Here is a 14,962-nt window from a genome sequence, read left to right as displayed (position 1 = left end):
GTAGAGAAGCCAGAGCCTTTGCCAGTGGGCTCCTCCTACCTTATACATTCTCCAATAAATGCCACAGTCAGACTTGTTATTGTGACAGTAAGAAAGTGGTTAGCCCCGGTTACTGAAATACTATTTACTGTACAAGTCTCACAGCTTGCATGTAACACAGTGACAGCCAACTACATGTTCATTACTCGCTCGAGGAAAGAGTCCAAAAAAATGGAAAAATGTGTTCTTGGAGATTACAATGGTTTAGATGTTGTTCTTTTTGTATCTAGCATTTGCAATGTTCTTGCATTAACTGATCTACAAGCTATAATGATGTCAAAAGAACAATGTTTATCTTGATTTTTCAAGCCAGGCAGGGGAATGCTTTTCGCCTTGGGCATTGCCTTGAGCAGAAACAGTGTCAAGTGGCTTCTAGAAACTGCTAGAGCCAACTACATACATGGTGACTATAATTTACTCTGTTTAATTGAGACCAGGCCTAAGGAACAATGTATATTCGTATTCTTTTTTTTAAACATATCTGTACAGCAACACGTGAAATGATAAGTAATACAAATATGAAATAGCTGCATTGAACTTTCCCTGGTCCTGCAGTTTAGAGGGCCTCACAGGAGCCGTTTGCCATACTACAAGCATTCATAATCTGTGATTTTATTTTATGACTTCTGGAAATCGATGGACTTTTACAAGGTTGTGGCTTGTGCAGAGCCAATCAGTTCAATAAAATAAATAATTAGCTATACTATTATTGTTTTTGAGGGCAACATTTTGTTTCTGTGTATCCTTTATTTGTCAGTACTTAACCATTTCTAAATGCTAATTACTGAGCAAAAGCAAATTCATTGTTGTTCCTAAGAAGGCCATTGTCTTTTTACTGCTATTTAAATTCTGGAGCCATACTTGCCTGACAAGTCACTGCACTGCTGCAGGCTATGGTTCTCGCATATTGCCTGAGGGGTTATTACAGTGAAGAATTTCTATAGAGAGCAATAAAGAAGCCTTACCCCTTCCCGAAGGCACCTCATTAGCACAGTGTAAGCAGCCGGGGGGACGGTCCAGCTGTCTCTGGAGTGCTCTTTTTTCCCCTCCTGTAATGACGTTGAAGGAGTAGTAATTAATCTAACTGTGCAAATCATTGAAACCCTTTCTAGAAAGAAGTGAAAGCAGTAAATATTATAGCAAGCAACCTCTAGTACATATTTTAACAGGTTTTAACACGCATGCATTAATATGTAAACAAGTCTAATACAATATGACATAATATAGCTTCAATTATATTTAAAAATGTGCCCTATTCCAGATTTATAGAGGTAAATAAATAATAAGAAATGAGAAATTAATATGAACACTGTGGTTAATTCACCAAGTGGGTAATTCAATATACTTCTAAGCAGCCAATTGAGTAGTGATTGGATAAAACCCCCCACTGATTTTGGAGTATATTGAATTATCCCCTAAATTGTTAATCCGTTATTCATTTTTTTTAATATAGTAAATTTAACATATTACATGTGACATTATAAAGCATTTAAACATAAATTAGATCTATTGTTGATAATAACGTTAACATGTCTACTAAGCCTTTATCAACCAATCAGTTTCACATATGACTGTATAGACTCAGGCAAATCTAAAAAAAGATAATTATATGTACAGCGAATAATTTATTTGGTAATTAAATACTGTAATAACGGGAGGTTTATTAGTCTACATATGCCATAAAAATTAACAAGTGTTATTCTAAATATCTGGTAATTTTGTTGAAAGTTGATTTCCAATTAGCCTTTACGTTTGACAAGTAGCAGTGGTAACCAGTTGATTTCCAAAATAAGATATTAAATGTCACATTCTGCATCATAAAACATATACTCAAGTAGTATAAATCCAGCTAATGCTGAGGCAATGATAAAATACAGTAGCTGTGCAATTTAGAGTAGACAATGTTTAATACCAACTCATCATGTACAGTATGAAACTATGCAAGTAGTAAGACAGGATATCACAATGATTTACATGAACATGTACTTCCTCACATTTTGCATTAGCTGCCACTCTAGCTTCAGTGCATGACCTCTTGTTCTAGCACTACTCTTACTTAATAGGATGTGGTGAATGTGGGTTCTGAGTTTTCAGGGGCTGTGTGTCTTTGTAACTTTCGATTGGTAAAACAATTTAGAGGTTTGTGACCCCTCCTCGCTGGTTTCAAGCTTGCCCACCTTTTTAATGGCAGTTCTTGCTAGGCACCTGTTAATGGGAGATGTGATGTCGCATTGCCATTTTGTCCCCTTCTTTACTGGTTGAGCCATTTTCTCTTCTGCTTGTGTCTTTGCACATCTGATTCGGTTCTCCTTTTACCTTCTCCCTTCCAGAATCTGGGTGGTCTCAACGCCTACTTATGCAGTTTGCTTAGTGTTTGGATTACTCTACAAGAGTTTGTTACTCTGAACAACCGTACTGCTCATATCACTCACGGATCATGTGAGTGAGTTTTGCATTTCCTACTCTAATTTATTTTGCACACAAAACAATAATGCACCATATTTGTATTCTTATTTTTTATATATACACCGGGATCTATTTGCGCTCCTGATCTCCTGTTTCTGCCAATCGTTTATGGACTTGGATTGAGTCCACTTCTGGAGCAACATTATTTTCAGGAACTGTATAAATGTATTACTCTTATCGCCCTAGTGTGATCACTTTATTCACATTGTTAACCTTTAAATGATATTTGCCCTTGATTTCTTTTTGCTTCCCTCCTTTTACCAAGCCTGATATTGTTCTCTATCATCCTTCCTCGGAGTCTGCTTATATTTCTTAACAGCTCTTTTTAGCTTTGACAATACCTGCCTACTCCTTTGAGAACCATATTGACTTTCTTTTCCTATGTTTACTAATCTGCCTGATGCAAATATGTGTTGCTTTTAGTATTGCATATTTGAATTTTTCCCGCGCTCCTACACTCCACTCAAATACCTCAATCCTGCCAAAGAATGCCTTAAACTAGGTATCTACTGTAAACTAGGTATCTACTGCCCCAATCCATGGTATCCCTGCTGTGAACAAAATATTTAATTAAGGCAGCAGTTCCCACTGTTCAATTATGTTTCCCAATATTTCAAACCTGGGATGTCCTGATGCAGGAATGGATTGGGAGCTTTGGCTTAGATTGAGGAGGGTAAGCAAGTGAGGGGTAAGCCAAGTCATTAAGGGGTTAACCACCTTCCCCGCTACCCACACGGGTGGCTTAACCACCCTCCCCGGTGAAACTACCCCCACCCCCTCTACCCATTGATTGTCACAGTGGTAAACCATGCCCACAATAAAGACATTGATTGCCACAATGGCAATGAATGGGCAAGCTACAAATAAAATCAAGCACTAAATAAAATAAATAACTTTTTAAAAACAAAGATTTGCCAAAAAATGCATTGATTGTCAACGTGTTTATCTATACCCTGAAAGGGGCATAGATAAGCACATTGCTAGTCAATGGGCAACGTAAAAAAAAAATACACAATTAAATAAAATACAACCAGTGTACTGCTGCGGCCGAGTTTATTCGAGCATTTGCCCGTTCTCGGCCGCAGCAGTAGCCTGGCGCGCGCCGGAGGGTGACGGGCGCGCGCCGAAGCAGCGGAAGAGCGCCCTCCGATCGGGGCGCTCTCCCTACCGCTGCCGGGTCCGCCGGGTCCCCCGGAACCCCCTGCCGCCGTCCCCCACATCGCGGGACACCAGGGCTCCCTCGGGGAGCCCTGGACGCGCGTGCAGGGGGCGCAGGCTCCCGATGACGCGTGACCGCGCGTCACGCCGAGGGGCGGCCACTAGCAAGCCGGGAAATCTCCCGGCTTGCGGATCTGGCTGTAGTGCGATTAAGTGTATCGCCAGTGTATTTCTTACTTTTGTCGGGATGAAGGCCTTATATAAGACCTGTGACGTCACATTTGACTGATAAATGTTACACCCACCAATCTGATTGGTGGATATGACATGTAATGTCTTCCATTATTTTTTAGGGAGGGAAGCCAGCCAATCAGGTAGCGTATGTGTCCCTCCCTTTAAGATGACATCACTACAGCAAGAAAAAAAAATGCAAGCCACCACATGATACACCAACCAATCGAATTGGTGGATATACCCTGTGATGCCTTTCCTTTTTTGGAGTGATGTGATGTCATCAAAAAGGGAGTGAGGCATGCTACCTGATTGGATATCTTCCCTTCCTTTTTGATGACGCTAATAGCACTTTTAGCCAATTCCTGTGGGGTGTTGGTGGTAGAAGGCGTGGGTAAAGGGGGTAGTTGCCCTGGGATGTGTGTTTAGGCCTTGTGGGAGGAGTTTACCCTTCCCAGGAGACCTAGGGTCTCCGGAGCTTAAATGAATGCAGGTCAGCTCCGGAGACCCCCGGCATCAATCCTATGCAGTAAAAATAAAAGAAACTCTATCAGATGCAAATCGCAATTCCGATTTCGCCACCCTTCTGCGAGTATTTAACTGGCGATGTGCATATCGGAGCTCCATGAATAGCAGTTACTGGTAAAAAATGTAGTTTGAGATTTTTGGAGCTACCGCACGCCTTGTAATAGCAAGTGTGTTAACGCTCGTTAAAAAGCCATTGTCAAGCGATTTTGTCATGTTATCGAAGCTTTGTGAATAGCTACACATGCAATATCGCTTGGAGAGTGCACTTAACCAGCATTAAGGCACTTACCGAACTTTAGTGAATAGCCCCCTTTGAACCGTACTCCACCACTTCTTTTCTACTTTGACAACTGGGTTACCATCCTGACCTGAGCCAGTAGTTCCCACTCGGGAACAGTTGTTATCTCAGGTAAGGCCGGTATAGATTAAAGCTCATTGGCAACATTCACTGTCCTAACTGCATAATCCCTTATTATGACACCACCGGAAGTGAATTTGCATACTTGTAAATAAAACCTGTATTATTACTACTATGCATCTCTTAGGAGGCTATTCATTAAAGTGTGATCGTGCCGATCGAATACTACTGCACGGAAACGCACATTGACGAATAGATATTCATTGCACCTTAATGCATAACCCCCTTAGTGCCATCAAACTACAGTCACTGATGATAATTGACAACACATTCATCCATACTTTTAGTCAAGGTTATAGAATACATATAAAAAATTATAATATATTTTTCAAAATCACACTTACTTGAGTAGCAATGGTATAAATAAGTTCTCCAAGAGAAGGCAGGAGGCATTGCTTTAACTTGCTGTTCCTGAAATTGTCCCTAATCAGCTCTGTCAGCAAGGTGATTGCCTGAAAAGATATTTTAAGTTTGCATTAATGAACAAGCCGTAGCACCATTATAATGATGTAAGCAAAAAGCCTGCATTGATTTTTCTGGTAGAATCCTCTGTAAAGCGTATGGAGTCAAAACCTACAGAACATAGGTTATATATTACATTACAAGAACATGAAGTGTGTGTGAAATTAAAGATGGGCAAAACAGGCAATGTACATGAACAATCATTTAAGAATATAATTAGGCCCTTTCAATTTTGTGTATCAATAAAGAAGAAACTTCCAAGCACATATATTTCTAGTACCGTTCTCAACAGTTAGTGGCTATAATAAAGCTGCCGGCAGCTATTTATTTTATAACACAAAGTCAACCAAAGAGTCAAACATAAAGTAGCTGCTTTAAAGCACTGTATCCAATGTGTTTAGATGGTCGTTGGAGGAGCATTCCACCCGAACTAAGTCCCAGGATTTTCAGCACTGGTGGCCCCACGGTTCCAGAGATACTTATTGTTGAAGTTACCGGTATTACTTGCTGGTTGTTAAAGGGGAGTTAAATGGTCATCTAATAGGAAGCCACAACCAATAACATTGCGGCTTCCTATTGGCTGGAGATTTAGCAGCCATTTTGTAACTTCACCGGTTTCCATCCACAAAAAAAAAAAAAACAATGTGGGGTAAAAAAAAAAAAAAAAACTAGGAGTAGGCCACTAAAGTCGTTGTGAAATGCATTGGGTGGAGTAAAAAAAAGGACTGCAGCACTCAGGGTTGCTAGCTTGAATGTCTGTAGAGATTCTATGATGTCGAGGGTTATGGCTAAGATGCGACGAGAGGCGCGAGCGAGTTGAGGAAGACGCCAGCAGATCCCCAACCGAACTCACCGCTGGCTCGGCCCTGAATGCTGTTATTGTGCAGTTGTATTCAAGTCTTAATTAAAGATTGGGGAATTTGTGTGTGATCTCTACTGTTTGTCTTAGTGATTGTAGAATAAATATTAAGCTGTATTACACTATATATATTCTCTCTTTTGCCTGTATGGCGAGCACTCCCACAGACAATGATAAAAAAATCAAAAGAAGAGAGAATACAGAAAAACCCACTATAAAAATAAATTTTTACAGGCTCAAAACAAAGACACTGAAATTGTGAGTGTAAACTCAGGAGACCTCCACAAGAGGCTTTAATCTGTAACAGACATACTACTCTAGTTGTTTTCGTTCTTGATTTTCTCCTTTTTTGAAATATGTGAATTAAAAGAAAGCAGTGGTTATTCTTCTATTCTTCATTAAAACCCTATCAATAAGATTGGCTATTCGAATACACATCATCAAGAAGTGACCTTTGTGAGTGTATAATACACAGATAAAGGAACGTATTTGAGGAATCTTTTCATTATCTACAGTACTACACAATAGCGTTTTTTTTCTTTTTTTCCATGCTTAATAACCCTCCCTGTCTGTTAATAACCCTCCCGCCTTGAACATTTGCGCCAAGGATAACCATCTTTTGCAAGTATGGAGTTGTGGATTTTGAGAGAATCCCAAGTTTTTTCAGGCTTCAATCAAGCATTTTATTCATAGCGTATTTGATAAGGAAATGTTTTATATTATATAATAATCAATGTCACTGGGTGTAATTAAGCTCTGAAGACTGTAATACAAAAGAACTACAAAAAAGCAACACCCTCTCCCCCCCAAAAAAATTACACATTTTATGTCTGGTTTTATTTGATGCTTCATCTGTTCCAACCCCAGGGGATTAGATTTTCTGGGTTGTACATGTGTTATTTCTAGACCACTAGTGGGAAACAGGCAGCCCATGAGAGAAAGATCGGCACACACACAGAGGGGAGAGAGCAATCATCACAGAGAGACAGGGGGAGAGAGAGAACTGCACAGAGGGGGTTTGCGAGAACTGCACAGGGGGGGGGGGGGCGGGTAGAGAGATCGGGGATTCACTAAATCACTGTCAAAGCTGCAGAAGATTACTAAAGATGCAAAGTTCTGTGTGGAAGACCATGTGACCAGGCAGGCACTAGATACAATTGGTGCACTGCTAGAGAGGGCAAAAGGGATGTGCCAGAACCTGGTCTCAGAAGAGGAAAGGGATGTGACTTTGTAAATGGTTGCTATAGAAACAAAAATGCTTGTTACATTAAAAAATGTCTTAAAAAATATTTTATTTATTTTTCAACAAAAAAAAATGCTACTAGTATTTTCTCATAGTACAGAACTGATTTATTTAAAAACACACATGTACGATATTGCTTGAACCCCTGCTTTAAGACAAAGCCAGGTGAGAAAGGCACGTCGGTCTGTGCAGAGAGCCGATTCCCCCTCTAACTGGAAAGGATGGTGTGCAAGTAACCTACTGAAACCATGTTTTTTGATCACAGACATCTGAATGTATGACAATAACATGTACAGGAGGATTAGTTTGAAGAAACCAGAAATGTTAAGCTTGATTATATGTTACATTCGTGTGTTGTATTCTTGGGTGTATTTTGAGTAAGGTCATGCTTGCTGTTTAGGATTATTCATACCCTGTTTCGCCTTGTGCACCCGAGTACTTTTTTGGTTCCTTTGGTGGGTCAGTTTGGTTCCCCATGTGACCTGGTTTTCTCTCCAGTAAAGACACGTTAGTATTTACTATAGCGACACTTATGTTTTTTTATTTATTTGATATTCATGTTTATGGGGGCTCTCTGCTATACACACCCATGTGTGTATGTCAGTGTTTTTAGATATTGTGGCGCCGTCTATTTTGATATTCAGATCTAATAAATGCGAATCTATTTCTACATTTAATGCGAGTACGCTCTTTTTGAAGATATCATCACAACTATCTTTGTGGGTTCCCTCCCACTACCCTCGCCCCATTTTGCTCACTTTAAATAAGACATTAAAGCAGTAAAACATGTAAAATCGTATGTTTTTAAAAAAAAATCAGTTTTATAGTTGTAGCAGGGTCCCCCCTGGCCCTCCTCGCATGCGCAGAGTAGCGGGTACCCCAGCACCATGTCAGGCAGTTGCAGGGGCGATCACGGCTCCCAGTGGCATCAGTGACAGGGCATCGCCATCTTGTGCGCGTTTGCGCATGCGCGGTGAGCGTTTGCAGTCGCGACAGCCATTACACCTAGCGCAGGAAAGTGTAGGGAGGCAGGAAGGACCCCTAGAAGTCGCGCAGGCGCAGTTAGGGCGATAAGGCGGCCATTACAGGGTTGCACGGGCTCCGTGGAGAGTAGAGGTGGCCATTACAGCTTCGCCCATGAGGAGTAGAGATCGCGCACGCGGTCCCCATAGGAAAGAGCTGTACCAAGGACTACAATTCCTAGCAGCACTTTCACCTTGGTCACAGGCAGCCAGACAGCCAATAGAGCTTGCAGCTTCTCCTGTTGGAGAAGGATACATTGTTGTGTGCAGAGTCAGGAAGCAGACTGTGATGCACATGAGTCAGTTAGGCTAAGGAGACAGTGGGGGAAAGAAGGGGGGAAAGAAGGGGGGAAGGAAGGGGGGAAGGAAGGGGGGAAGGAAAGGGGGAAGGAAGGGGGGAAGGAAGGGGGGCAGAGAGCTGCGAGCTTCTGCCCTAGGAACAGGCCAGAAATCCCCCGGGCTAGAGCTGAGGCCCTGACTCCCCACTAGTGAGGGTGGGTGTTCATAGGGGCAGGCCCTTAGGTAAGGACCCTGTGCCCCTTCAGCTGTGCAGTTCCTTAGAGCAGGGAGAGACCCTGTGCCCCTCCTTAGAGCAGGGAGAGACCCTGTGCAGTTCCTTAGTGCAAGGACCCAGTGAAAGGGTTACATGTTCCTGTAAGCTGTATTGCTGATCCAGAGACTGTCCTTACGGTGGGACGTCTGGCGGGACCCCATCCCACGCAGAGGTACAGATCAGCGCTGGACCAAGCGGCGCCGGTAGACCCGTTGCGGAGACACCTGGGCAGGTATTTACAACCTTCCACACGTGCACCAACTTTAACTTGCTCCTCACATGACAGGCCTGTTCACACACTTGGGTGGGCTTGGACTCTTTGGACACGGGGTTGGGAAGGTGGTGTAAAGGTATAGCCCAGTTAGGGGCAAGGTTATAGCTGCCAGCTAGTGGCAGAGGGTAACACGACTGTGTTGCATTACAGTATGATGTGATGTTATTGTTATTTGCCCATATAGTAAACCTGTGTTATATATACCTTGGTGTATGTCAGGCCTGCTCAACATGCGGCCCGCCTGGCCTCTCTGTGCGGCCCGCGATGACTCCGGCCGGGCGCCAGTTAATTAATTAAATAATAATAAATAAAAAAACAAAGTTAAAAAAAATGGCGGCAATTCCCCGCGTTCATGCGCAGGGCCCGCTCCCCCCCTCCCAACGTGGGACGTATGGGGAAGTAACAAGCAAGCTTCTCCTGCGGGCCCGCTCACCCCCCCTGCTCCCAACGTGGGACGGAGGGGGAAGATACAGCCAGGTCCTCCTGCGGCCTGCTTCTCACCGCTTCCCACCGCTTCCAGCTTCCCGCATCCTCCCGAGCTCACCTCCCGTGGGCCCCCCGCCGAGCTCACCTCCCGCGCCCCCCTCCCCCCCCGAGCCCGGCCCCCAAGCCCACCTCCTGTCCCGGGCAGCTGCCGAAGGGATGTCGGGGGCAGGAGGGGAAAGCGTCCGGCGTCAAGATGCACCCACCCACCCGCTGTCACCCACCCGCTGTCACCCACCCGCTGTCACCCACCCGCTGTCACCCACCCGCTGTCACTGTCACCCACCCGCTGTCACCCACCCGCTGTCACCCACCCGCTGTCACCCACCCGGTCACTGTCACCCACCCGCTGTCACCCACCCACCCACCCACCCGCTGTCACCCACCCACCGTCACCCACTCAGTCACTGTCACCCACCCGCCGTCACCCACCCAGTCACTGTCACCCACTCGCCGTCACCCACCCAGTCACTGTCACCCACCCGCTGTCACCCACCCAGTCACTGTCACCCACCCGCTGTCACCCACCCAGTCAATGTCACCCACCTGCTGTCACCCACTCAGTCACTGTCACCCACCCAGTCACTGTCACCCAGTCACTGTCACCCAGTCACTGTCACCCAGTCACTGTCACCCAGTCACTGTCACCCAGTCACTGTCACCCAGTCACTGTCACCCAGTCACTGTCACTGGCACCCAGTCACTGTCACTGGCACCCAGTCACTGTCACTGGCACCCAGTCACTGTCACTGGCACCCAGTCACTGTCACTGGCACCCTGTCACTGGCACCCAGTCACTGTCACTGGCACCCAGTCACTGTTACCCAGTCACCATCACCCACCCAGTCACTGTCACTGGCACCCAGTCACTGTTACCCACCCAGTCACTGTCACCCACCCAGTCACTGTCACCCACCCAGTCACTGTCACCCACCCAGTCACTGTCACCCACCCAGTCACTGTCACCCACCCAGTCACTGTCACCCACCCAGTCACTGTCACCCACCCAGTCACTTTCACCCACCCAGTCACTGTCACCCACCCAGTCACTGTCACCCACTCAGTCACTGTCACCCACTCAGTCACTGTCACCCACTCAGTCACTGTCACCCACTCAGTCACTGTCACCCACTCAGTCACTGTCACCCACCCAGTCACTGTCACCCACCCAGTCACTGTCACCCACCCAGTCACTGTCACCCACCCGCTGTCACCCACCCTGTCACTTGCACCCAGTCACTGGCAGCCAGTCACTGGCACCCAGTCACTGTCACTGTCACTCAGTCACTGTCACCCAGTCACTGTCACTGGCACCCAGTCACTGTCACTGGCACCCAGTCACTGTCACTGGCACCCAGTCACTGTCACTGGCACCCAGTCACTGTCACTGGCACCCAGTAACTGTCACTGGCACCCAGTCACTGTCACCCAGTCACCGTCACCCACCCAGTCACTGTCACTGGCACCCAGTCACTGTTACCCACCCAGTCACTGTCACCCACCCAGTCACTGTCACCCACCCAGTCACTGTCACCCACCCAGTCACTTTCACCCACCCAGTCACTGTCACCCACCCAGTCACTGTCACCCACCCAGTCACTGTCACCCACCCAGTCACTGTCACCCACCCAGTCACTGTCACCCACTCAGTCACTGTCACTGGCACCCAGTCACTGTCACACTGTCACTGGCACCCAGTCACTGTCACTGGCACCCAGTCACTGGCACCCACCCAGTCACTGTCACCCACCCAGTTACTGTCACTGGCACCCAGTCACTGTCACTCAGTCACTGTCACCCACCCAGTCACTGTCACCCACCCAGTCACTGTCACCCACCCAGTCACTGTCACTGGCACCCAGTCACTGTCACCCAGTCACTGTCACTGGCAGCCAGTCACTGTCACTGGCACCCAGTCACTGTCACTGGCACCCAGTCACCCAGTGACCCAGTCACTCTCTCCCACCCAGTCACCCAGTCACTCTCTCCCACCCAGTCACCCAGTCACTCTCTCCCACCCAGTCACCCAGTCACTCTCTCCCACTATTTATGAAGTTTAAAAAGGAAGTTCAAAAAGAAGTGGAAAAGTGGACATCACCTACTGCTTCTGATTCCTGCTTTTGATCTACGTTGGAAAAGAGGATATCATCTATCTAAGACTGCACATCTCAACACTTAACTATTGCTGTGATGCCGCCTTTATTTTTTATGTTTGCTGCAACCGCACTTATTTTCAAATTATGCACTTCCTTCCACCAGTCTCCTTATGTCTCTAACTCTATTCATATATCTCCATCTCTCCTTTCTTCCCCACTTCTCAGTTCACATGAACTCCTTTCTTACCTGCGTCCTCTGTCACCACACAGCTATACCCCCTGCACTAAAACACACCCCTACAAATCATCCTCACACATCCTCTTTCTATCCATGCTTCTCCTCCTTGCTTCTGGGGATATCTCTCCCAATCCTGGTCCCTGCCTTATTTCTACTTGCTCTCGTCCTCGCCTCCCACATACAACTTCTACTCCTTCTGGTGTTAACCCCTCCAACCTCATACCCATCCCCTGCCACCCTCCCTCCTCTCTCCCTTTCTCCTGTGCCCTTTGGAATGCTCGCTCCCTCTCTAACAAGTTCCTCTCTGTGCATGACTTCTTTCTCTCTCACTCCCTGCTTCTCTTTGCTATAACTGAGACCTGGCTCACTCGGTCTGACTCTGCTCTGGAAGCTGCCCTCTCTTATGGTGGCCTTTCCTTCTCCCACACTCCACGCCTTGATGGCAGGGGTGGAGGTGTGGGGCTCCTGCTCTCCTCTCTCTGCCGTTACCGAACTATTCCTATTCCCCCCTCTCTTGCCTTTCCCTCCTTTGAGGTTCACACTGTCCAGATCTTCTCTCCTCTCCCTGTTCATGTGGCGGTCATGTATCGCCCACCTACCTCTACTCATCCCCCTTCTGCCTTTCTCTCTCACTTTGAATCCTGGCTCTCTTTCTTCCTCTCCTCAGACTCCCCTGTTCTTCTCCTTGGGGACTTCAATTGCCACATTGATGACCCCTCTCTCCCTTGGGCTTCCCGCTTTCTTTCTCTAACCTCTTCTTTTGGCCTTCAACAGTGGACTGCAGCCAGCACCCACAAGGATGGCCACTACTTAGACCTGGTTTTCACTAAAAATTTCTCTCTCTCTGATTTCTCCATTTCCCCTTTTCCTCTCTCTGACCATCACCTGATCTCATTCTCTCTATCTCGCTTCTCAACTTCTCCACCTCCATCTACACCCCGGTTCTGCAGAAACCTGCGCTCTATTCACTTACCTGACTTTGAGTCCACGTTACACTCCTCCCTCTCCTCTCTCAGATCTGCTACAGACCCTGACAAACTGGTCAGGAACTACAACTCTGCCTTGTCCTCCTCTCTTGATCTACATGCCCCGCTTTCTCTCTGCCGCACTCGCCCTTTTAACCCTAGACCCTGGTTAAATTCCCACACGCGCATGCTGCGTTCCTCCACTCGTTCCTCTGAACGCCTCTGGAGGAAATACTCTCGCAGACTTCCTTCACTACAAATTTATGCTATCCTGTTTCAACTCTGCCCTCTCGCAAGCTAAACAAGCCTACTTTTCTTCACTAATCAACATGCACAAGTCTAACCCACGCCGACTGTTCTCTGTCTTTGATACTTTACTCAAACCACCCTCCGCTGCCTCTCCTTCCTCCATCTCCGCTCAGGACTTTGCTGACTATTTTAAGGAAAAGGTGGAATCCATACGTCAGAACATCCCCTCTGTTTCTTCCTCCCATCCTACACCTCTTCCTAACTCTCCTCCTGCCTTCCTTGACTTTTTTTCCACTGTCTCAGAGGAGGATGTGTCGCTGTTGATCGCCTCTTCTCCCTCTACCACTTGCCCTCTTGACCCCATTCCCTCCCATCTCCTAAAACCTCTTGCTCCTACTATAATCCCTACGCTCACGCACATTTTTAACTCCTCCCTCTGCTCTGGAACCTTTCCATCCTCCTTCAAACATGCAACAGTCATACCATTACTCAAAAACAGCAAGCTTGACCCTACCTGTCTTTCTAACTATCGGCCTGTCTCCCTCCTGCCTTTTGCCTCTAAACTCCTTGAACGTCTTGTATTCGCTCGCTTGCTCCATTTTCTCAACACCTATTCTCTCCTAGACCCTCTACAATCTGGCTTCCGTACTGCTCACTCCACGGAAACAGCCCTCACTAAAATAACTGACGACCTCCATGCTGCCAAAGACAGAGGTCATTACACTCTGCTCATATTACTCGACCTCTCTGCAGCATTTGACACCGTGGACCACCCTCTTCTCCTTCACATTCTCCATACTCTTGGCATTCGGAACAAAGCTCTATCCTGGATCTCATCCTACCTCTCCCATCGTACTTTCAGTGTCTCTTCTGCTAATACCTCCTCCTCCTCTATTGATCTCTCTGTGGGGGTACCCCAGGGCTCTGTCCTGGGACCTCTTCTCTTTTCTCTGTATACACTCTCTCTAGGTGACCTAATAACATCTTTTGGGTTTAATTATCACCTCTATGCTGACGACACACAAATATATTTCTCAACACCCGACCTTACACCTACTGTACAAACCAAAGTTTCTGAATGTCTCTCTGCTATATCCTCCTGGATGGCCCTCCGCCGCCTTAAACTCAACATGGCTAAAACAGAGCTCCTCATACTTCCTCCCAAACCTGGCCCTACTACCTCCTTCCACATTACTGTTGGAACTACGATCATTCACCCAGTAGCCCAAGCACGCTGCCTTGGGGTCACACTCGACTCCTCTCTCACATTTGCCCCTCACATTCAAAACATTTCTAAAACCTGTCGCTTTTTCCTCCGCAATATAACAAAGATACGCCCTTTCCTCTGTTGCTCGACTGCTAAAACTCTGACTCAGGCCCTCATTCTCTCCCGTCTTGATTACTGTAACCTCCTGCTGTCTGGCCTTCCTGCCTCTCACCTGTCTCCCCTACAATCTATCCTTAACGCTGCTGCCAGAATCACTCTACTCTTTCCTAGATCTGTCTCAGCATCTCCCCTCATGAAATCCCTCTCCTGGCTTCCGATCAAATCCCGCATCTCACACTCCATTCTTCTCCTCACTTTTAAAGCTTTACACTCTTCTGCCCCTCCTTACATCTCAGCCCTAATTTCTCGTTATGCACCATCCAGACTCTTGCGTTCTTCTCAAGGATGTCT

General features: G+C 46.4%; 1 protein-coding gene across 10 annotated transcripts in view; it reads right to left on the bottom strand.

Moving 5' to 3' along the window:
- Positions 1 to 14,962, bottom strand: part of ULK4 (unc-51 like kinase 4) — a 656,651-nt gene that overhangs the window by 484,749 nt on the left and 156,940 nt on the right. For 9 of the 10 annotated variants that reach the window (XM_075586693.1, XM_075586692.1, XM_075586691.1 and 6 more), the window contains 2 exons: positions 5,185 to 5,292; positions 1,005 to 1,088 (listed from right to left, as the gene is read on the bottom strand). The exons of the other annotated variant lie outside the window; for it this stretch is intronic. In XM_075586693.1, coding sequence (XP_075442808.1) covers positions 1,005 to 1,088; positions 5,185 to 5,292 — 192 coding nt within the window. The remainder of the gene's footprint in view (positions 1 to 1,004; positions 1,089 to 5,184; positions 5,293 to 14,962) is intronic. 10 annotated transcript variants of the gene reach the window in all.

The sequence above is a fragment of the Ascaphus truei genome, chromosome 2 (genome assembly GCF_040206685.1).
Source record: "Ascaphus truei isolate aAscTru1 chromosome 2, aAscTru1.hap1, whole genome shotgun sequence".
Lineage (NCBI taxonomy): Eukaryota > Metazoa > Chordata > Amphibia > Anura > Ascaphidae > Ascaphus > Ascaphus truei.
This window is presented reverse-complemented; position numbering and strand designations above follow the sequence as displayed.